Below are 23,825 nucleotides of genomic sequence, written 5' to 3' on the forward strand. Positions count from 1 at the left end.
CAGATGGCGCCCTCTGCCTTCCTCTACCTCTCACTGCTCCTCTTTTTGGGCATGACTGCCCGTCAGAGCTAACAAACCCAGCCGTGGCCAGACAGGGGTAGGGACAGAGGGGACGGAGGCGTCAGTCACGAGGAGAGGCTCCTGGGAAAGGACGGCTGTGCCCCAGGTGACAGGTCCGGACCGGGACAGGAACTTCAGGAAAGAGTTCAGGGTCGGGCGGGAGGTGGGGAGAGCGGTCAGACTGGGAGGGAAAGTCACTGGAGCAGTGGGACCGCCTTCCTGATGTTCCTTCTCTTCTAGACGCTGCGGGGGCGGGGGGCGAGCTACGAGCTACACCTGGGGTCCGGCCCTGCCTCCACCATCGCTGGCTGTGACCTTGGGGTCCCTCTTTGCCTCTGAGCCGTCCCTCTGCTACAGGACGGGGGACCAGTCGCCCCGACCTCATAGGACTACTGGGAAAAACCAAACCAGAGCAAGAGCACTCGGCACAAGGGCTCACCACAGGCCAGAGGCTGCTCTTACACACACACACACACACACACACACACACACACACAGGGAAGTCACGGGGCGGGGGCAAGGGGCGCGTGGCTCCAGGGGAGACAGAACCCAGGCGGCAGCAGCCCTCCAGGGCTAGGCAGAAGCAGGAGGCTGCTTCTTGCTAGCTATTCCGGGGGGGGGGGGGACAAATTGGGGGCAAGGTCTCATACTACCCCGCACTTCCCGTGTCATGGGCAAGCACCTACCTCTCCAGGTGCTTCTGTTAAAGAAAATATAGCTCGAGTGTATCATTCTGGAGACGTGGACTAAAGAGTCTGACTCAGAGGACTGGCAGAAGCCCGCCCACCGGTCCTCCGCCCGCGACCAGTGCCCACACTGGCCCCGTCCCCGGGAAAGGGCACTTCCCTGAGGCGCTCTGGGGCTGGGCGAGGGGGGAGGAGAGGCTCTGGCTGACACACAGCCTGTGGGGCTCGGCTGCGGCTGTCTCAGCTCCCGCCATCAATCTCTCACCGTCGGGAGCACCGTGCAGCCTGGTGGTTTTTTTTTTTTTTCCCCAGGAGCAAATGACACAAATGACAGTCATTTTAAATCTGCCTGTTCACTGAGCTGTTGGGTCAAGGAGAGAGACTTCCTTTCCCAAGAAGAGCTGAGAAGGCCCCTGCCACTCAGCCCTGCTGTCTCCTGGGGGCGCTGGCGAGCGAGGTGGCGGAGTGGGCTTGGGAACTGGAGAGTAAGGCCCCGCTGTCCTGCTCATCTGAATGTGCCCGTCTGGGGTCGGGGTGGGTGTCCGTGGAGCCTGCAAATGCCCCGTGGCAGAAAGGCTGTACCACGCTGGTCTTCGAGGGGATAGGGGGCCCCCAAGGTTACATGCCCCCTGCAGCCTGGCCTGAGGAACATTTCTCTGCCTGCCACTTGGGGAACACAGCCTGCTTCACAAACTATCAAGAAAAATGCATAAAAAGCCTGCCCCAGCCTCCTGCTCCTGCCTAGCCCTGGAGGGCTGCTGCTGTCTGGGTTCTGTCTCCCCTGGAGCCACGCGCCCCCTCCCCCCGCCCCGTGACTTCACTGTGTGTGTGTATGTGTTTCACTTTAAATCCATAAGGTAATTGGTTTTCTGCAGGACTAACTGAATTTCCCCAATTTAATTTGCAAAGACGCCCCCCAGGAGCCATTACAGCGCTCGCTTGCCCTCCAGATTGGATTAGAGGCCTCCCCGGGGCCGCTGTGCTCTGCTCTGCGTCGGGAGGCGGGGCCCAGCCCCGTAACCTGATTACCTGAGCAGCGGAACTTCTTGCTCTTGACCTGGCTGATGCGCTTGTTGGCCAGCCGCCGGGGGCTGCTGCAGCGGGCCCCGCTGGTCTCGATGGGGTTATCCTGGAGGTAGTCGGCCAGCCACTTCAAGTGACAGTCACACACAAACGGGTTCTGGGCTAAGTGGCTGCGGGAGGGAGGGGCGTTGATCAGGAGTGACCCGCGGTGCCCGGTGCCCGCTCCACCCCGGCCCGCCCGGTGCCTGGATTCCTCCTTCATCACCCCAGGAGGCCTCTGAGGACGTGGGGGCTGTTCTCAGACAGGACCAGAGAGGGGCCCGACGCCCGCTGCCTGTAAAGGGCAGTCACAGGGGCAGCTGGCCGCAGGCTGGGGGCCCAGCCTCGCTCCACTCGGGGCAGGACCCACCGCGGGTCCCCGTGACTCTCGCCCAGGCCAGCTCTGGCGGGAGGAGCAAGAGGCAGCCTCGGGCTTATGGGTAGAGAAGACTGCATTTCATTTCTCCGAGCTCAGTCACACTCGGCGCATAAAGCAGCTGGCAGGGCGACGGGCACAGGGTGGGTGTTCTGTATACAGAAGTGGCGCTGGTGTGATGATCCTGTGCGTCGTGAGGGCAGCGCCGTGGGCCTCACTGTGCTCGGCTCCGTAGGAACACTCTGCACAGCTGCCTACGACGCTTGGCATGCGGTTGGGGGTCGATAGGTAGCAGCTGTTCTTACTCTTTATTGGTTCCTGTCTCTTGCGATGGAGCCAGCAAGTGCCAGGAGACTCTGAGTCTCAGGGTCTCAGAAGACCCCAGGCTTGAGGTCAGGCCACTGGCTGGGGCTAGGGTCTCCGCCCAGGACTGCAGCCATCAGAAATGTGGCCTGGGATCTGAACTCAGGGGTCAGCTACCCTAACGGAGCTATTGATAAACATCTGCCGTGCTTGGGAGTGCAGAAATGCTCCCTAAGGAGGGGGCTGAAATACTCCCAGGGTGCCCGTCCCAGAGGGTGGCGGGGGTGGTGGGTTCTCCGCAGAGCTGGGGCCTGTTCGGGATACAGTGGCTGCACTGATTAAGAGAGCAGCTGAGCGGCAACTCTGCCTGGACTCAAATCCTGATTCTTACTAGCTGTGCAACCTTGAGCAAGTTACCTAACCTCTCTGTGCCTTGGTTTCCTCACACAGAACTGGGGAGCATCACAACCTCTTAGGGCTGTTATGAGGCTTAAAGGTTTGCACACAGGGAAGGTACCGAGCGTGGGGCCGGGCCTGGCGTGAGCGCCCAGGACAGGGAAGCTGGGCCCAGTGCTAACAGTGCCCCCCCACCGCAGGCCCCAGAAGTCCTGCTGGACGCGCTCACTTTGCCCTCATTCGGGGTGTCCTCCGTGGCTAGGTGTTTGGGGGTCTCCTGCTGCCCGGGCACGCACTGACATCGAGGCAGCATACTCACAGCGTCTGGATCGCCTGCAGAGGGGCAAAGAGCCCCTTGCTGATGGTCTGCAGCTTGTTGTCGTAGAGGGAGAGCAGGTTGAGGTTCTGCAGGTCCTGGAAGGTGTTCACCCGCAAGCAGTTGATCTTGTTGGCATTGAGGAGGCTGCAAGCACAGAGAGAGGGCGGTGACTCACTTGTCCCGGGCTGCACCGCGGGCCGCGGGCTCCAGGGCGCCCGGCTCTCTCCTCTCGGCCTCGGGCTCCGGCTGCTGAGCACGGAGACAGAGGGGCACGCGTTCCTGTGGCCACGGAAACGTAGAGTGTGCCGGGCACTAGCACGCCCGGGCACCCTGGACGCTGTGCCACGCCCTGCCATCACCCGGAGCCCTCCCTCAAGCCCATGCCCGGCAGGAGGACCGGAAGTGGCGCCCGGGTGATTCACTGTCTGCTTCAGAACGCAGAGGTTCCGGGGACCCGGTACAAACAAAGGAAATCGTTCGGCACAACTTTTTTTTCAAGCTTTAGTTGACTGACTACAGACAACTGTGATTCAGAGAAGTCCTTAGAGTTCTTTCGGATCCCTTATTGCACCGGCCATCTGATGAATGTTATAGGGCAGGAGTCCCCAAACTTTTTACACAGGGGGCCAGTTCACTGTCCCTCAGACCATTGGAGGGCCGGACTATAAAAAAAACTATGAACAAATTCCTATGCACACTGCACATATCTTATTTTAAAGTAAAAAAACAAAACGGGAACAAATACAATATTTAAAATAAAGAACAAGTAAATTTAAATCAACAAACTGACCAATATTTCAATGGGAACTATGCTCCTCTCACTGACCACCAATGAAAGAGGTGCCCCTTCCAGAAGTGCGGTGGGGGCTGGATAAATGGCCTCAGGGGGCCGCATGTGGCCCGTGGGCCGTAGTTTGGGGACCCCTGTTATAGGGCATCCTCCCAGAAAAACTACGCCCCTGGTGGGCTTGCGTGCACGCACGCACGTGTTCTCTCTCGCACAGCACCGCGGGGGTGTGCCTTTCGGGTGAAGCTCTGGTCCAGCACAGGTGATGCTCAGAGGGTTACAGGAGAGGTTTCCAGACTGGGGACTCCAGCCCTAAGGGGACCCACATGATGTGGACCTCGACTGACTGGTGGTGCTCTCGGAACTAGCTGAAAATAATTTCTTACTCCCTCTCCAGTGGAAGTGGGGTCGGGAGCAGCTAAACTAACCAGCTAAATGTTGAATTTTTAAAATTCCTATTTTGAAGGCTGGCTCAGAGCTTCCCGTGAGGGTCATAACAGACTGTCTTGTCTCCAGAGGCTCCTGATGCCCGGGCCCAGGGGGGACTTCAGTCAGTAGCGCTGGGGCTGCCTGTGGCAGCTGACTCATCTGTGCCACCTGTCCCTGCTGCAGGCCCGCGTGCAGGCAGGCAGCTGTGGCGGTGACAAGTGGAAGAAGAACTGCCTGTTTAATCTGGCTAATCATGGGCAGGGTCCCGAGGGTTCGCCCAGATGTCCTCCTGCCTCGCAGTGGGGAAAAGGCTCACGTTGCCGGAACGCGTCGCGGGCTTTCCAAAGTGCCTTTCTGACAGCCTGTCATTCTCACAGTCACCCGGGCAGGTGGGTGGAGCCGGCCTCACGAGCTATGGGTGAGGAGACTGAGGCTGAGAGTTTGGTGGGTTTGTCTGAGCTCGTGCACATTTTCAGGGGGCACGCTGGAAGCAGTTAGGACCCTTCAGGTCTCTGGAGGGTTCAGTGTCTGCTGTGCCAACGCCCTGCCGACCACACCCACGTATCTATCCCCTTTGTCGCACTGCCTGTGCTTGGTAGATCACGTTTCAGTCACGGTCATTCGATATGGGGAATTCCAAGAAAGATGCTATGGAGCAGAGATAAGGAAGAGAGACAGAGGGCCAACAGGGCCAAGCACCCAAGAGTTAGAAATGAATGACCCTGCACCCCTACTTTGTTTTTTAAAGCATGTGGCGAATGACTTGTTCCAAACCTGGATATTCAGGGCCTTCTGAGGGCATCGTCTAGGCTAGGAGATATTGAATCATTTAGTAAAAAGGCTATTCAGAGGTGCCAATCTGATGGCCTGAGGATAGAATCTTTCCACAGTATATTGCAACATCCCACATGTAAATATGTCCATTTAGTCCTTCCAGGGTTTTAAAAATTGGAAAATTTCTCTCTTTCTCTTACACACACACACACACACACACACACACACACACACACACACACCAGATTTGTATTTTCTCTTGAAAAGCATTTCAGAAGCTCTAGAAACACTAGGTCCACTGGAGGCAGCTATAGAGTGGCTGCCCCCTTGAGAGAGAACATATACTCTGTGTTTGCCACAGTCCTCACCACTCCCTATTGTCCGCCCTTCACTACTCTATCTGCCTTGCCTGAGTAGGCAGGCATTTAGATTTGAGACCCTCGTGCAGATTCATAAGCCCTGTCGCCGGACTTGGTTCTGGGTAGCGCAGGACACTGGTCAAGGAGGATGGCCACCGGGAGAGAGGACATCTGCTTTGAAAGGGTAGTATCCAAACTGGTCTCCCACTCTGGCACCCCTCGTCGCCCCTCCGAACTGCGGGGCCTTCTGTTCCTGAGCCAGATGCTTTCCGGTTCCCGTTGGCTTCCAGCGCTCTCGGCATGGGACGTTACCGCAAAGACGTAAGGTGCGGACAGCACACACCCGGGCTGGCTGGCAGGCCCACCGGGCAGAGACGGCAGAGGGTCCGCCCGCATGGAGCAGGAGCTCAAGGAAACGTGGAGGGCACGGGCTCCGGTCCTGTCGGCTCTCCCGGGACGCTTGGCTCCCCCCGGGCACGGCACGGAGGCGCAGGCCGAGATCACACTGAGCTGCTTATCCAGATTCAGATGTCGCGGACGGCCCCCCGGGTCCCCGGCACCCGCAGCCTCGAGCAGCCTGTCCCCTGGCCTCGCTCCTTTGGGAGGAAGGCTGGCGGCTGTGCCACTCAGTCTGGCTTCCGTGAACGGATGTCTGAGCTCTCTGGAATGGGGACGAGTCGGAGGGGAAGTTAAAGAAAACAGCCCATCGTGGAGCAGATGGAGAGTCTTTGAAACAACTATTTGAACGGGGGCGCGGCAGTTCTACAAGGAGTCCCGAGCACAGGCCTTCTCCCTTCTCCCTGCAGAGATCGACTCTCTCCTTTCTCCACCTGCCCTGGTTCACCCCCCCCCCCCCAAGCAGGTGTGAAATGATGATGGTGACGGGGCGGCGTCTCCAGAGACCACGGCTGCGCATGGCCCGGCCCAGCCCTCGTCCGCGCACCCTCGCAGCAGCACTGTGACTGCCCTCAAGTTGCCGACGAGGACACTGAGGGTCAGAGCGGCGATGGGCATGGCCACGGTCACCCGGCAGTCAGTGCAGCTCCAGCCTGCTTGACCTCAAAACTCATCTCTTATCCACAACGGGAAATCCACGCCCTCTTTTCCTTGTCCGATGGAAGGTGTTCCTCTCTCTGGGGAGCGGCTCCTTTTTCTAGCGTTGGGGTGCACCTGGCCATGCTTCAGGTGGACGGAGGTCTGGCTGCGTCTAGAAGACCCTGCTGGCCTCCTGGGATGTGTCAAGGCCGCAGCAGGAGCCCTGCCCGCTCTTAGGAAGGGCTTGGCAGCAAGCTGGCATTGGCACCGAGCGGCAGCTTCTTCACTGGGTGGTCCGCACCTGCACAGAGCAGGGCTGCAACCCTTAGGGACCGTTGGCTACATGGGAGCTGGTATGCTCCTCTCTGTGCTCCCCTTGCCCCGAGTTCTGTCTCCCGGGGCAGAGATGACAGCACCCCTCGTAGAAGAATGGGGGGCTCCAGTTGGCCGCATTCAAGAGGCTGCCTGGTGCACAAGCTCGGAACTTGGATGCCCCGATTGGATCTCAGCTTGATCTACTTCCTGTTGGATCCAGTGAGTCAGAGGGTTGGGGGCGTATCGTGTTTATAAATACCTCCCCAGAGGCAGATCTGACCATGTTCTGGGGACACCTGCTCCCAGACCCGCCACCCGAAGGAACCTCAAAGATCATATAAACAAAAAGGGAGAGGGGTGAGACGATCGGACATGGAGACCAGCGGGGGTCACGTGACCTAACAGGTAATAAGCTCTCTGTGTGGCCAGGCACTCACCGAGCACTTTATACATATTAACTCACTGAATGTCACCACGGCCCCTATGACGTGAGTGTTATCTTCAACCTCCTGGACTCAGAAAACATAAGCTCCTTTGCCCAAAGTGGCACAATTAGTAAATGGTGGGTGGAGAGTTGGATCCCTGCTACCTGAGTCCAAAGCCTTAGCGTCCGCCATGACGCTACCCTGACGCTCGGCCTGCTCTCGCTCAGGGACCGTGGGAATCACCCAGCGCTCACGGGCAGGCGGGGTGGAGCTCCCTCTGCAGCCGCTCCCAGGATACTCAGCGATGACTCCACAAGAAAGCCAAACCCACGAAAGACCCACAGAGCCACGCTCCCGCCGGAAGAGAGGAAGGCGGGCGACAGGCACACCGGAGAGCGGGGACACGCGGACGTCACCTTCTAAATTTACTTCCGAGCGTGAGCTCTCCGCGGCGCTCCGCCACCCCCTTCCTGGATGGCTTTAGGCTCCCACATATGCTCCCTGTCAGGAGGTATTAGCACTCAGCCCACTGGCTGCCGGGAGATAATCCTTTCCAGGAGCGGCTGCCTTCAGGAGAAGCCAGGCAGGAAACAGAAGCCGCTGGGAATCACAGCGCTGGAGCTCGATGGGGTGGGGGTGGGGTGGGGCGTGGAATCCCCCGCGTCTCCTCTGGGCCAAGGAGAGCTCTTGTGACTCAAGTACTTCTGCTAGGGCGCTGGACCGGGCCGGGCCAGGAAAGCCCCAGGGGCTGCTGTCACTCGGAGCAGGCCTGCCGCGGCCTTTATTCAGGGTCCAGGTAATATGGGGAGATGGACCCCAGGAGGGAAGCGAGGCCCACCCTGAGCAGTGGAAAGGACCCCGCACGCCGCGCCTCCCCAGAGGCCAGTGGGCAGAAGACCCCTGAGCCCCATTGTTTTTTTTTTTTTTTGTTTGTTTGTTTTTGTATTTTTCCGAAGCTGGAAATGGGGAGAGACAGTCAGACAGACTCCTGCATGCGCCCGACCAGGATCCACCTGGCATGCCTACCAGGGGCAATGCTCTGCCCACCAGGGGGCGATGCTCTGTTACGACAAGAGCCACTCTAGCGCCTGGGGCAGAGGCCAAGGAGCCATCCCCAGCGCCCGGGCCATCTTTGCTCCAATGGAGCCTCCGCTGCGGGAGGGGAAGAGAGAGACAGAGAGGAAGGAGAGGGGGAGGGGTGGAGAAGCAGATGGGCGCTTCTCCTATGTGCCCTGGCCGGGAATCGAACCCGGGACTTCCGCACGCCAGGCTGACACTCTACCACTGAGCCAACCGGCCAGGGTGAGCCCCACTGTTAGCTACTGCTCCTGGCCACATCTTTCCAGGGAGAAGTCCCCTGGGGCTCACGGGCTCTGGCTGCAAGGCCTGGAAAACACAACCATCTGGGGTCAGGCTTAAGGATAAATGGCATTAAAGTCATCTTGGCAACTCCAGAGGTTCACACGTCGATTCAGTGGCCCAGAGCAACCCTTCTGGGTGGTGTGTACAGTCTCCATGCGGACCCGTGGGGCCGCGGAAGACCGTGGTCTTCCTCCTAATGATACGGTGTTTGTGGCTGGAAGTGCCAAAGTCTGCTGCACGAAGTCTTCTTGGAAAACTGGTGCCAAGAAAGAGTGTAGCAGCCCCTGCCTGGGGACCAAGGGAAGGTCTTCCAGGAAAGACCTGGGGAGAGAAGGGAGGGCCCAGGCTCCTGCCGGGGGTGGGGGGCTTCCTAGAGCCCCCTGTTCCTAAACCAAGGCCGGGGAGTCCCTTTCTGTTTTACAAACACTCAGAGGAACACGCAGGAGGAAAGACGGTACCAACAACAGCGGGCCATTATCCTTTCTCTGGCTCCTTCAGCAGGAGAATAATTTTTTTAAAACTGTTATTAAAAAAAAAAAATTCTCTGTGTATCCCTGGCAGTATTTAGCACCATTACGCTCTGGCATAAACTGTTAGTGAGGGCACCAATTAGGGGAGCTCCTCTGGACCCCTGGTTAAGCTGCAGGGTATGGAGTCCCTTGTTAATATGTCTTCCCTTTTAAAAAGAAAATTTCTCTAGAATTAGCCCTCTGCCATCCTGAATTTCTTTAGCCACTAATTGTCATAAGGACCACGCTCTTGCCTTAGGGCTTAGAACAGACGTGTTCCCATCCTTCCCCGACGAAATGCGGGTGTGTGTGTGTTTTATTTTGACCTGCCGCAGCTTACTGAAGACGGACGTGGGGAGGATCCGGGTGGTACTTGGTGCCATGATTTCAAGGAGCCCTGTCCCTGCCTGGAGTCAGCTCTGCACTTGTGAGTGGGTGTTCCGAGCCACGTCACGCTAGACGCTCATTAGAGGACACAGGAGGAACCCTCCTGGTCCCAACTACGGGCAAGGTGACTGTTCACGTCTCTCCTGATAATGACTGCACTGCTGGTCAGGGGTTGTGGGTTGTCATGGTGACGCCTGATGCAAGGGAAATGGCAAATGCACCAACGCCATCGGGTGGCCTGTCTGGAAACCGGGATCTCCTTCAGATCTGAGAACCAGGTGCAAGCTGGTCCTAGGGCCCGCAGCGGGGAGCCAGGGTCGGGAGAGCCAGGCAGGGGGCGTGTCACCCGCTCTCAGGAAGTCAAGCAGCCTCCCCTAGTGTGACTGGCTTGCCCTTTCCACCCCTCCCAATAGCAAGTAGGGTGGCCACCTGCCTACCTGCTTGCTTCCTGGTTACTAATAAGTCCTTTAAGAGGAGTCTGCCATTCACTCGATGACCAAGAACAGAATGATTCTCCAGAATTTAAGTCTCCCCAAGGGCTTGTCCTTAGGAGGCTCCGGGCGCACAAGACAGGGGAGGGCTGCTACCTCGGGAACGGGTCAGAGAGTGAGTCTGCTTCCCCCGCTGCGGAGAACGCTCATCTCTCCTCAGCCCGGGTGTTACAGACACGCCGCTCCCCGGGTGCCAGCTCAGGGGGGTCAGGGCGGGTGTCTGGGGGGCTGGCAGTGAGGCGGAGGGAGATCCACGGAGACCGAGGCACCGCGGGAGGAGCTGACCGACAGTCACTTCGGCCGCCCCTGTTCCCGGGCTTGAGTCAGTGAGAAGTTCTTGTTCCGTGGTGCACAAAGGTAGTTCTGCACATCTGCCCGTGACCGGGTCTGAAGCAGAGGTCTCTGGACTGCCTGGGTTCCAATGTTCAGTCACTTACACACTGAGTGACAATGGCCGAGTTGCTTAACCCTCAGTGCCTCAGTTTCCCCATCTGTAAAGCAGGCCTATCAACAACACCTCCCTCTCAGCACTGCTGCGAAAACGAGCCGAGACGGTGCGTGTGAAATTCCTTCCCCCGGGTTCTGGAGCCGGGTAGGTATTGGATGAAGGCTGGCGCTGTTATTAACGCTGTTATTAGCAGCAGCAGCAACGCCCGTGAGACAGCTGGCGAGGGGAAGGGAGCTGCCGGGAGGGACGTTTTGCTCACTACCCCGGTAATTGGCATGTTGCTTGGCAAACTCCAAGATCCTCAAATGGTCTTGTCTGCTTTCCAAGAAAATCAAACAACAGGTGCCTGGGTTGTCTTAACTTCTTCCAGCCTCAGGACGGTCTGGTTCGGTTTAAGGCCTCCTGGAGCAGGCTTACCATTGATGGCGGCCAGCATTGACACGAGAGCTCCCACCGCCAACGGCTGCCTGCCTCACCCGAGTGGCTTTCCCTGGCACGCCGTGCAATCCATGAGCACTAAGTGAACGCTCTTTTCCCCGGGGGAGGGGAGGGGTGAAGAGGGGAGGGGAGGGGGTGCACCAGTGCAGCTTGCAGCTGCCCATCCGAGGAGGGAGTGACCTCTTTTCTTGCTGGAGGGAGGACGGAGCGCTGAGCTGCAAGGTGAGAGATCTGGGGGCACTCCGGTCGGCCACGCACCCAGGATCACCAACTCCACAGAAATCTCAGGAGCCCAGGTGCCCGGGGGGTGGCAGACTGGTGAGGAGCAGGAGCACCCCCCCTCCCCCCGTCTCTGGTGAGGAAGGGATGGTCACTTCCCAGGTCATCCAACTGCTCCTGTCTTTGGAGTTGGGAGCACGTGCGGGAGGCGTGTCCTATCCTAACCTCAGATTCTGAGTCGTTTCCGGGCCTCAGGGGTTTAGGAGGGAGCCTCTAACTAAGCACACTTCTTGTTCAAACGGACTCAATCCCAGCATCCCGTTTGAAACTGACGGACTACCTTGCATCCCCTAGCCGTCATAAGGGTTGTTGCTAATAACTAATGGATGTGTGTTCATCCAGTGAAAGTCTGCGGGGACTGGAGCTGTTTGGGATTCAGTGCAGGCGGACAGACCAGCTCTACTGGAGATGCCTCCGGAGGGTGGTGCACGGTCCAGGCTGGGCAGGTTTGGTAGGGACGGCCGAAAAGTCTGGAGAAATGGGGAAAAGGAGGGCGGGCAGGGCCACCAACTACAATGTACCCCTTTATGACTGGCAGCACCGTGAGGGGTGTCAGAAAGGAACTCCCCAGGATCACGGCGTGTGGGGAAGACTGTGTGGCTTTGGGACGCACCGGCCATTTGTGAGAGGGAGAGGGAGGAAGAAGAAACACGGAGGAGGGCTGGCGAAAAGCCTAGGAGGCAAAGGAGAGGAAATGACCCAGACTAGCAGGGCATTCTAATCAGAGCCTTCTTATCAGAAGGTCTGCAGGCCTAACAAGGAGAAATGCAATCTACAGAGGGCTGAACGCTAAATTAGATCTAATCAGGACCTGCTTTCCAACTGCTCAACCGCACATCGAAGCCCAGTGACAGTTACACTGGCTGGTTCTTTCTGGGAACAGCCCGCCTGAGTCGTGTCAACTCTTGGTCTCGAACTGGGGGGAAGGGGAGGAGGAAATGCTTCACCTTTTTTTAATTCCATCTGCTTAAAATAACGACGTGAAACTGGAGTTGCCTCCCCTGCCCATGCAAAATCCTGCAAGTCTATTAACTCCCAGCGGCTGTTAGCTCCAAGCTCCCACACAGTTATCGATGGTCAGTCTGCGACCTGCCAGGTACTGTGCAAGGCCTTGGACACACGCTATGTTTCTCCTTCATGCAGGCAAGGGCATGCTCCTCCTCACACCAAACACACAGATTGCAAAAGGATATTGTAGCAGGCTAGCCACCCCAGCCCCATAGAATGCAATACCCCTCTAGGCCAATGCTATTGTTACTCTTCTTTCAAGGGATTAATGGCTACGGTTAACTAGCCTTATGGCAGCAGTTATAACTTACAGCTTCTTTGCCACAAGCAAAGAACACCATCTGGGAAACACCCCACTCCCTGCAGACCCCTGGGGGTGTCATTCTAACAAACAGCCTTGAAGGCCCGGTCAGGGCTGGGACCTCTGCACGCGAGTCTGCCCAGACAGAGACCCGCACCCAGGGCGAAAGACACGGAGACACAGGTGAGGGAGAGGCGGAGAGGGAGACACGGCATTTCCTTTCTCTTGATCCCAGCGTCTCTGAGACGAGCCTGGCTGAGGCTCTGATGGACGCGCGCTGCCTGGAAACCAGCTGGGTGCCTGGTCGCGATGCGCCCGTGCGCGTCCTCGTGCTGTCCGAGGGGATCTGTCCAGGCCGAGCCTTGGAGGACGTGGGAAGGGTAGGGAGTCAGGACGTGAGGAGGGACAGGCTGGAAGGAGGAGCAGTCCCACGGGACGCTCAAGATAAGATTCCGAACACCGGTAGGAGTCACGATGCGGACACGGAGCGAACGTGCACGTGTGCGCATGCGCACACGCACGGAATACGCGTGTAGATGCTACAGCCGCCTGTGCGCGAACCCGAGATACTTCTCCCCTCATCATAAAATCTTAAAATGCAGGATGAGCTAAATGCCTCTCTTTGCCTCTCCACATCAGAGTTCAATTATCTTCTTCAAACACTTAAGCTCAAATGACCAGAATGAAATAAATGCAAATAAATAATCCCGGAGCTTAAAATTCAAGGCAACAAATCTTCCTTTAAATTAAATAAGCACTCCCTGCTCAGCCACAGCTTACCCAGAGAGTCACATTGATGACTGCTTATGCTCCTCTCTGATTATCTCACCCCCTCACCCCGCCCTTCCTCAAGGTCACGTGTCTACTGCCTTCGGCATTGGAATTTGGTGTGTGTGCGTGTGCGTGTGCGTGTGTGTGTGTGTGTGTGTGTTCCAATTCCCTGTTCCTCCCACGCACCTGCAGGGTGCTTCCCCTTGAAGCAGTCAACTCTGGCTTACCTTCCAGCCCCCAGACTGGTGCCCATGCCTGGGCCAGGCTCCTGGAATGGTACCATCCAGGTTTGTTCACATTGACCTTGGCCTCCCTCTGCCAACTCCTGGGCTCGCCTTCCAACAAAAGGTGGCAGAGATAAGGGGCGAACAGCTCGGATTTCTTTTCATTTTGGTGTGCAGGAAGGCGAAAGAAGAACTCGACAGAGCATGGCTCAAAGTTTGCAGGGAAGAGCCCGCAAAACAGCCCCAGAGACACAGTGACAAAGTTCCTACTCACAGCAGCTGAAGGGACACCAGCCCGTCAAACAGTCCCTTGGCGATCTCGGTGATCTTGTTCCCGTAGAGCACCCTGGAAGAGAACGGAGATGGCGGGGGTGGCTGTTAGCACGGGCGTGAGGCCACTGGGACCCATCCGTGTAGAAGGCCAGGACCGGGGAGGCGGACTCTCAGAGTGTCCCGTCCCCCGGCTCGCCTTGTCCCTTCTCCTCAGCAGTGAGACAGCAGAGGCCCTGTGCCACCGGGGCTGGAGGCACAGGCTGTCTGGGAGGCGAGAAGCGGCTCCATCCGGGGTCACTCCTGGGCAGCCCGGCTCAATAAATAATCCACAATAGGAAGACACAGTTCTTCTGCGGTGTCTCCCTGCACTGCTGGTGTGACTCACACCCCGGCAATAAATAAGACGAGCGGGGAGCTGGCTGGCCCTGTGTCCTCCCGTCCTCCGTGAGTATCGATCAGGCCCAGCCCCGCCTACGGGACGATTCCTTTCAACATGGCGTTGCATCCCAGGAATTCCTGAGCTGAGTCCATTCGCCACCCACCTAGACAGGGCTTTGGGGACCGGGTGTCCCATCCAGGCGGCTCAGGGATGGCTGAGTCAAGAGCTGACCCTCAGGAAGAAAGGGGGGACAAGGAACTGTGACCTCGGCGGGATGGCCCGCGTCCACGCTCCAGCCCTCCTTCCGATCCTTCGAGCCCCGGAGCCAGGGAAGTCTGGATCCTCCGCCTCTCTGTCCTGCAGGCCTGCGGCCTCCCTCACCCTGGCTCTCCCAGGCCTGGGCTGGCCCTGGCCTGTGCCCGGTGGGTCCCGCTGGCCCTCAGCACAGGTGCTGAAGACACTCTGGCCTCTCTCTGCTCTCATCCATGGCATAGGCTTGGCTCTCTCTTGGGTCCAGCCTCCTCTGAGGTGGAGGGAACTTAGCTAAGGAGGAATTTTTTTTTTTTTTTAATTCCCTTTTGGGGCCAGAGGCGCACTGAAAGAATGCAATATTGAGTCCGCACGCCGGCTGTTGCGTGTCCCTGAGGAGGTGAAGCCGGGGTGAGGAGCTGGCGAGCGGGGTGGGTGGGGGGATAAACCAAGCCCCCCACTGTCCAGACGCCACCGGGCGTGAGGAGTGAGCGCTGCGCTCAGCCTGCGGGGGTCTCATTAATGTTTCAATGAATTAATGACTAAATAAAAGTCAGCATGATGGCTCAGGCTCACATGTCTAATTCATATTAATGTCCCACTGCTCACTGTGCCAGATGAGGTGATGTCACTGTCTCCTCGGCTCAGCTGACGTCTGAGCTCCTCAACAGGGGAGGGGGGGGTGGCAGGACCAGGGGTCTGGGGCAGGGCGTCCTCACGTCATCCACCACTCATCTGCACGGGCGTCTGGAAGCCTCGTGGGTCAAAGTCACGCTCTGGCTGGCAGGCAGGCTGACGTGGGCTGAGGGCCCACCTTGCGGCTTTGGGGTGCAGGCCCCCGGGCCCCCCAGAGCTGTCCTGGATGCCGTGGTCACACCTTCCAGGTCTGAGCGCCAGTCTCTCTTCCTTGGGAAGTTCCTCCTGAGTATTCTGGTTAATGTTTTTCACAGCCTGTCCCCCTATTATTCTTCCTGCTTGTCCCATTATTATTCCTTCCTTCCTTCCTTCCTTCCTTCCTTCCTTCCTTCCTTCCTTCCTCCTTCCTTCCTTCCTTCCTTCCTTTCCTTCCTTCCTTCCTTCCTTCCTTCCTTCCTTCCTTCCTTCCTTCCTTCCTTCCTTCCTTCCTTCCTTCCTTCCTTCCTACCTTCCTTCTTCCTTCCTTCCTTCCTTCCTTCCTTCCTTCTTCCTTCCTTCCTTCCTTCCTTCCTTCCTTCCTTCCTTCCTTCTTTCCCTTTCTTTCTTTCTTCCTTCCTTCCTTCCTTCCTTCCTTTCTTTTTCTTTCTTTCTTTCCTTCCTTCCTTCCTTCCTTCCTTCCCTCCCTCCCTCCCTCCCTTTCCTTTCCTTTCCTTTCCTTTCCTTTTCCTTCTTCCTTTTCCTCTTTCCTTTCTCCTTTCCTTTCCTTCCCTCCCTCCTTCCCCTCCCGTCCCTCCCTCCCTCCCTCCCTCTCCCTACTTTCTTTCTTTCGCTTCGTATTCTTTCTTTCTTTCTTTTTACTTTCTTACCTGTTCTTCTTTTCTTTCTATCTTCTCTTCTCAGTTTCCTTTCTTTCTTTTCTTTTCCTTTCTTTCTTTCTTTCTTTCTTTCTTTCTTTCTTTCTTTCTCTTTCTTTCTTCTTTCTTTCTCTTTCTTTCTTCTTTCTTTCTCTTTCTTTCTTTCTTTCTTTCTTCCTCACTTTTCATTCTATCGTGTGATAGTACTTACATATTTATGTATTTTAGAACTAGTCTGTGCCTCCCCGACCACCCCCCTTGATTGCAGACTGTGTGCGGGGGGACATCACGTCGCTTGGTCATGACTGGGTCCCTAGAGCTGAGAACTGACCCGGGCGTCCGGCACAACCAATGCTGTTGAAAGCTCAATGGAACAGGTGCGGGGTAAAGGCTCTCCTGCCCTTAGCTGGGCTGCTCCCGAGTTTGGATGGAGTCTGTTTTTGTTCAGAGCCCCATGAGGCGGAGGGTCTTGTCCGTCCAGTTTGCGGCCACGTTCTCAGTCCCTCTGACCCTACTCGGCACACAGAAGGGGTCCACTGCATGGACAATACAGACACCGGGGGTGAGAGGCACGTCACTTAGACGGCACCCCACTATAGTGCAGAATCGGCCAGGGGCACGCCGATCGCACGTCTGGCAACCATATTTTGAATTTCTTTTCCCGCAACAGAGACCAGAAACATCTCCCTGGTCCTCAGACGGCTCCACATGCCCGCAGAGGGGGCCAGACAAGGGGAGCTGGCTGGCGGGGGCGGGGGGCGGGTCCTGGGGGCAGCGGGCCGCGCTCCCGTCTCCTCTGTGATCTTCAGCACAGTAAGCAGACACTAATCTCACACACAATCCTGTCTCTGATATCCCGGCCAGATGTTCTATCCGATAAATGAAACTCATTTACTCTGCAAGCAGCAGGCAACGGCCGCATCAGGGGACCTGCCTGTCCACAGCCCGTTCTCAGCGGGACGGGGCCAGGTGGGGGGAGGACGTGCGTCTTGTCACCTGTCACCAGTCGCGACTTAGCCAACAGAGGCAAAGCGTGGACAGCTTGCCTCTGAGCGTCCTCACTCCTGCCCGGATGGACAGGTCACCAAATGGCATAAATCACACCCCCCGACGACACCTTCGTTGTATCCTGTTGTTTCCTTTCCCCACTCTCTCCAAAGGCAGCTCAGCACGACGATCTGATCGCGGCCTCTGGAGTCTGACCGCTTGGGTCCGAATCCCGCCGCTCCCTCTTGATGCGAGAGGGCTTCAGATGAACTACGTTCGTGTATCCACCAGGATTTCTTCTGCGCAATGACTGTGCCAGGTGCCGTGTGAGATGCCGCAGTTTCAGCCAGGATGACAGCTGATAAGAAGCCCGGCTTCTTATCCCAAGTGGAGCTTAGATCACCCACTTTCTTCCACCACGGAAGAGAGAGGAGGGTAGAGCCTACATCCCAGGCCGTGGTGTCGGGGCGGGTGGGGGAGCTCGCAGCATTCCCCGTACCTGGTACACAGCGAGTGCTCAGTAAGTTCTGCCAGGAATTCTCATCCCTGTAACCGCTGTCAGCATCACGCACGTGTTAGGCAGGGAAGGTATTACTTCCCTGTGCCACGGGGTGAGTTCCTGAGAGAGTCAGGACAGAGCTCCATCTCTTCATGCCCCGGTGGGTCTCTGAGCCCCTCATGGGCAAGGCTCTGGTTCCACCCAGTGGGCTGCCCTGGGGTTTCAAAATCAGAGAAAGGAAGGACTTATGGGGGGGGGGATGGATGTTTTTTCAAACAATGGCCATGAGGCTGGTTTGGAGAAAAACTCTGCAAATTAGGAAGAACATGTGCTCTTCCCTTGACAAAGCCACACTGTGGGGAAATGGGCCCGCAGGTGACATACCCAGGTTACAGCCCCTCCCCTGCCCCCACCGCCCCCCAGAGAGCACTGCTGGACCTGCGGGGTGGGAGGGGCACTGTGGTTGGAGGAGAAGATGTATTTGAATTAAAGCCAATAACTGGGAAGGCTGCTGGGCACTTAATCAATAAAAATAATGCATGTAGGTTGTAGAAATATTCCCCAAGATCAATCTCCCCCAAAGAAATATTTGTTTCTCTTACTAGGTTGCCACAAGTGTGTGAGGGCACATAAAGTGTTGATAAACACCTCCGGAAAAACACAGACGCAATCCTCCCCGACCCCCAGCGACTGCACCCCCACTTACAGCGACGTGAGCGATTTCAGACCCTGGAAGGCATCCGGAGCGATGTCCGATATCTGATTCTTGCTGATGTCTCTAGAAACGGGAACGGGAGAGTTTGAGAGCCCGGCTCAATGGGGGGGGGGGGGGACATGGCTATTCCTAAGTGGGACGCAAGCGTGTCAGGTGTTCAAAACGGTGACGATTAGTTAATCAACCCATTTACTTATTCACCGTGCTAGGGAGGGCTTCAAGACTGTTCAATCCAACCACCTCAAGATAAAATCCACTACATTTGTGCCACGCGTCCTGTCTTTCAGAGGACGCTCACCCAGGGCGCCTGGACGTTGACATATGGCTTTGCACGTGCGAGCCCTCATCTGGTAGGTGGGAAATGGCACCCAGTCAAATCAGGGCCTTGTCTAGGTCACATTACCCACAATTGTAGCAAAAATGAAGCGGAAACCAGCCTCCCCCAAACAGGCCGGGGGTCCTCGAAGCATCCTGTTGCCTCACGGCCTCAGCCAACACTGATTTTTCTCCCCCAAACCCCTGAGTCATTTCACCTCCCCGGTGCCGTTTCCTACTCGACCTGCCAGCAGGCTGTGAGCCGGACTTACGGCCCTGTCAGGCTCAGAGCACCCTCCAGGCCACGTGAGGCAGCTCATCACGTGGGTGCCGTGGCATGGCTGGGAGCCGTGGACTTGTCGCTGGCGGGGCCCCGTGCACAGGAGCACCCCCAGGACGCCGCTGTCCAGGGCTCCGGGACAAGGCGAGCGAGAGGGCGGCTGTGTGTCAGAGGGCGGTGAACCTGCTCGCGCTGGTGGGGAGGCTCCGGTCCTCCTCAGAGCCACTGCCCGGCGTCCCGGGGACGTCCGAGCACCCGGCCTCCAGTCCTTGCCAACGACCCTTCACTGCGGGGAACACCTGCTCTCAAGAGTCCTTAGCTTGGGTGGCCTCTGGGCTCCTGTCACTGGAAGGAGACATGCTCCCAATTCCAGCCACAAGGAACCTCTCTAGTTCTTTCTCTTTAATAAAATAAATCAATGGTTCTTTGCTTTGGGGCAGAAGAGGGGGCGTCAGGGTTATGGCGGGTCCACAAGGAGGACACAAGGGAACGTCGAGAAGAAAGCTCATCTAAGCAGGTTCTGCAGCAACGGCCTCCAGGGGGCCGGACCTCCCAGACCCTGGCTTGTTAAGCACACTCCTGTGGCCTGTTCCTCTCCTCCTAGTAGCCGTCATCAGGGCCTGTGGCCACCCCGGCCTGGGCCTCTGCTCCCTCCCTCCCTGCCCCGCCCCAGAGCCTGCGGCGGAAAGATCCCTCACAGGGTAAGGCTTCTCATTCTCGGGCATAGCTGTCCTGCTTAACCGTCTACGGGCGGATCACCTCTAACAAATCTGCAGGTCGTGCTCGCAAAGTCGTCAGCTTAGCCCAGGCTTTTCTTCAGCACTCCACTTTTGTATAAGGGTCTTAACAAGCAAATGCCCCCGGATTATCCTAATCTCGCTCGCCTTTGGCGTGGCTGCTTGGGAAAGGTCTTACAGGCAAGCGCGCCATGTCTGCGCTCAGATCAGACTGGCGAGAGCGACGGTTTTGTTGTTGTTGTTGCTTTCCTGATCCTGGGATGTCCCTACAAGGTACTTAGATGTCTGGTACGCAGCGGACTTTCTGTGATGAGGGTGTGGTGGTGACATGGGGGGGGGGGCGGAAGCCCTGTGCCTTAGCCTTGTGAGGGCCGGTGGGTGTTTAGCCCCACCCCGCTGCAGCACGCGGTGAGCTGTCTCGTGGTTTTGGAGACGGAGGGGAGTGGAAATTGGAGAAACGTAATCGTCTAGCTAGGAATGCGTCTTCATTGGTAACTGCAGGAAGGAACAGCGGCAGCCCTGCGAGGGGGGATCCTGGGCTCACAGGTGACTTGACTAGGCAGTTTCGAGTCTCCCCCACCCTTCACTGTGGTGGATGCAGAACGCAGCGGCCAGGACAGGAAGGCCGCACCTGGGAAAGGCCTCAGGTGCCCACCTGTCTCCATGCTTGACCGCTCCCGATCCCCAGCTGGGTGGTCCCAGAACAGACTCTGGGCATGTGGGTCACTCCCGACCAGTGGTTCTCAAACCTCGAGACTTCGCTGGGGCGTTTTTATGAAAACGCACCCACAGACAGTCTGACTGGGTTGGCTGGGGGATCGGGTTAGAAATCTGCCTATGTTACACATTTCCGGGGGTGATTTCCAGGCAGGTGGTCCCTGAGTCACACTATAGGCCCCATGTTTTAGAATCTGGTCAGTCTTGGACCCAGCGCAGTCTCCTGGGACTTATAAATGGAAAGACTGAGAGGGGTGGCCTTTCCAGACTGTTCAGGACAGAAGTGGCAAGTCCAGTGCCAACGAGGGTCATCCGGACACAGAAGCATGTGACACAGACGTGGAATTCTGCTCTTCCTGAGATTGTGCGAACGAAGAACTCAACACATTGTTCCAGTCGAACAACCCAGGTCTGTCCCCAGGGCCACTGTGACCAGTGACCCAGCCCTGTAAGACCGAGAGGTCTTCCCCAGTGCCTCCGACTCTCCCTAAAAATGGCTTCTCTACCTTGATACTCGTTTTTACCTGGATATAATTTTATAGTAAAGCTGGCCACTAGACATTGGAGGGGGAAAAGCCATTCATTCAGGGAGAAGTCTTCCTAGTCGTCTCATTATTAGAGGTAAGAGAAGGATGTGGCTCACTCACAGTTGAGGGGAAACTTGTCTTTGTTAGATAATAGAGACACACTTGTCAGTTCACCTATGAGGAATTCACATGTAGGGTTTTAAAGTCATTCCCACCCGGGATCCTATGGTCTCTCATCCCGACCACTATACGCTTGGGGGAAAAAAGGGCATCGTAATAAACATCAATAGACGTGATAAAAAAAAATGACACCCTCTTTCCAGGTTGCGACTAAGAAGGTCTTATGAATTCTGAATGCCCAGATCATGGCAAGTCCGACAGTAGGAAGAAAGGACAGTAAAACATAGCCACACTCTAAATCACCTGAACTTCACAAAAAATGAGAGCAGTAACTTAAATCATGCAAGAGCTATAGGTTGGGGCAGTGACCGAACTTGTCATTTTTCACTGAAATTACTATCTGGCTGCATAATCGAGCTGGGCTTTAAAAATGAATTGGGGTGGGGGGGTGGGGTATGGAGACTGAGCTGGGGAGGCAGGGAGCCCGGGAGATTAATGGCCCAGGCTTTTAAATATTAAGGCCGATATTTATACAGCTCCTGCAGCAGGAGCGCGGCCACGGGGAGGGAAGAGGGACACGCTTAGGCCTGTCTCATTTAAAGTTGGTTTCCGCTTCTGGAATTGTACCAGGAGAAGATCTTGTTTGGTTTGGATTTCCAGGGAGATGGGAGGTTGGCTTCCTGAGATCTGAGGGTAAAGCCTACCCGTGCCACTGCTTCACGGGGATGTTTATTTTTAACATAAAAGGAGTCGGCAGGCACTTAACCTCTTTAACGCAGGCCCCCTGCTCAAGGGAGACCGATGAATCAGCGTCGAGCGGAGGTGAACGGCAGACCCGTGTGTAGTTCTACCTGCCTTCGCTCGTCCCTCTGTGGGGCCCGGAGAGTGAGGGAGAGCAATGAGAACAGCATCTTTAATGACTGGGCTGGGATAAATGATTTCTCGGGCCGGAAGAGGGAGTCGTTTCTGAACCCTACCGGCTTCCCTTCAGAGCACCCAGGGCTGGTGACTCAGAGAACAGGGCTCAGGGCAGTGCTGTGATGGGGAGGGTGGGGCTAATGATGATGCGGCCACAGTGGGGGAGGGCCAGGGCGCTCTCAGTGGTGGCCGTGGTAGGGAAGTACAGCAGGGCCGGTGTCACCGGGCGTTAGGAGGATGTAGTTGGGCAGTGATGCTGGTTACAGTGGTAATGTGGATGTTGAGGACAGTCATGGCAAGTCATATCATTGGAGGATAAGAACCTTCTTACCTTACTGAGCAAGAACAGAAAGTTCTTACCATAGTCTAATGGGTCCAAGGGATCTAGGTCTTCCCTGCCTCTCCGATACCATCCCTACCACTTTATTCCTCACTCAGCCCCATGCACACCCATGCACACTCTCCATGCACACCCATGCACACTCTCCATGCACACTCCCCATGTACACCCATGCACACTCCCCATGTACACCCGTGCACACTATGCACACTCTCCATGTACACCCATGCACACTCCCCTGTACAAACACCCATGCACACTCTCCATGCACACTCTCCCTGTACACCCATGCACACTCCCCATGCACACCCCCTATGCACACCCATGAACACTCCCCATGCACACCCATGCACACTCTCTATGCACACTCTCCATGCACACTCTCCACACACTCCCCTGTACAAACACCCATGCACACTCCCCATGCACTCTCCATGCACACTCTCCCTGTACACCCATGCACACTCCCCATGCACACCCATGCACACTCTCTATGCACACTCTCCATGTACACTCTCCACACACTCCCCTGTACAAACACCCATGCACACTCTCCACACACACTCCCCTGTACAAACACCCATGCACACTCCCTATGCACACTCTCCATGCACACTCCCTATGCACACTCTCCATGCACACTCCCCATGCACACTATCCATGCACACTCCCCTGCACAAACACCCATGCACACTCCCCATGCACACCCATGCACACTCCCCTGCACAAACACCCATGTGCACTGCCCACGGCCTCTCATGTGGCCTTCCCTCAGAGCTTGTCATGACTCCCTTCCTTCCTTTGGGCCACCTGCACACCCTCCTAAAGACCTCCCACGGTCCCTCTCTGTCCCCTTCCCTTCCCTCGTCTTACTTTCTAGTATGTGGCAGTTTCCAGTGCTCACCAAGTTCATCTCTGTGTTCTCCCGCTCGAGTGTGTCAGCCCCGTGGGAACCACTCTGTTCAGCTCGCCGTGCTGCCCACAGGTCCGAGCACAGCCCTCACACGCAGGGACGCCCACCGAGTGTTTGCTCAGCGACTGTGTGCGGCTATAGCAACGAGTGCTACAGAGTGACACAGGGCCACCATCCCATCTCCACTGATGCTCCTACTTAAGGTCCCCATCTCCAAAGCCAGGGACAATAAAAAAGTATAGGGGTTTTAGGTCATCTGAGCTCCACCTCCCACCCAGATCATTCTACTTGGCTCTAGTTGGAGAGGCCCTTAGCTGTCCGCCTGGGTGTGTGAGTGTCAACACCCTTACACCTCACCATCGGAATGTGACACTTCTGAACCTGACCCCCCAAGCTCAGGAGAGCATTCTAGGTCTGACATTGAGCTGTCCAGGAGAAATGTGACACCGCCTGTCATGTGAGCAGGCTGCCCCCCCACACATGCCATGTGATCCCCCAAGCTGCAAACACATGGGCCCATTTCCCTCCACTGGGGACTCACATTCGCTTCAGCTTCTTGTACGGGGTGAAGGCTCCGGCGGGGATGGACTTGATGGAGTTCTGCTCCAGGCGTCTGGGAAACAGAGCAGAGGAGAGTCAGTGAACGTCCACCCGCTCCCCAGCGGCTGCCGAGGGCCTTGAGGATGGGACGGCCGCTCCGCCACGTGGCACATGTCCTGGGTCAGGAAAGCCAGGCGAACGCCGGGCCGACGTCAGAGACGCCAGGGACGGGTGTTCCGGTGGACGCGGCACCCGGCCTGGGGACTCACTGCCCTTCGAGAA

The 23,825-nt window shown here is 56.8% G+C and overlaps 1 protein-coding gene across 3 annotated transcripts in view; it reads right to left on the reverse strand.

Annotated features, from left to right (window-relative positions):
* SLIT3 (slit guidance ligand 3) overlaps window positions 1-23,825 on the reverse strand; it is a 616,611-nt gene that overhangs the window by 101,902 nt on the left and 490,884 nt on the right. For all 3 annotated transcript variants that reach the window (XR_010746197.1, XM_066342686.1, XM_066342687.1), the window contains exons 10-14: window positions 23,545-23,616; window positions 18,128-18,199; window positions 13,819-13,890; window positions 3,203-3,346; window positions 1,776-1,939 (exon numbers count right to left, since the gene is read on the reverse strand). Coding sequence is in view for 2 of the 3 variants with exons in the window: in XM_066342686.1 (XP_066198783.1) it covers window positions 1,776-1,939; window positions 3,203-3,346; window positions 13,819-13,890; window positions 18,128-18,199; window positions 23,545-23,616 (524 nt within the window). In the remaining variant the exon portion in view is untranslated. The remainder of the gene's footprint in view (window positions 1-1,775; window positions 1,940-3,202; window positions 3,347-13,818; window positions 13,891-18,127; window positions 18,200-23,544; window positions 23,617-23,825) is intronic.

The sequence above is a fragment of the Saccopteryx leptura genome, chromosome 6 (assembly GCF_036850995.1).
Source record: "Saccopteryx leptura isolate mSacLep1 chromosome 6, mSacLep1_pri_phased_curated, whole genome shotgun sequence".
NCBI lineage: Eukaryota > Metazoa > Chordata > Mammalia > Chiroptera > Emballonuridae > Saccopteryx > Saccopteryx leptura.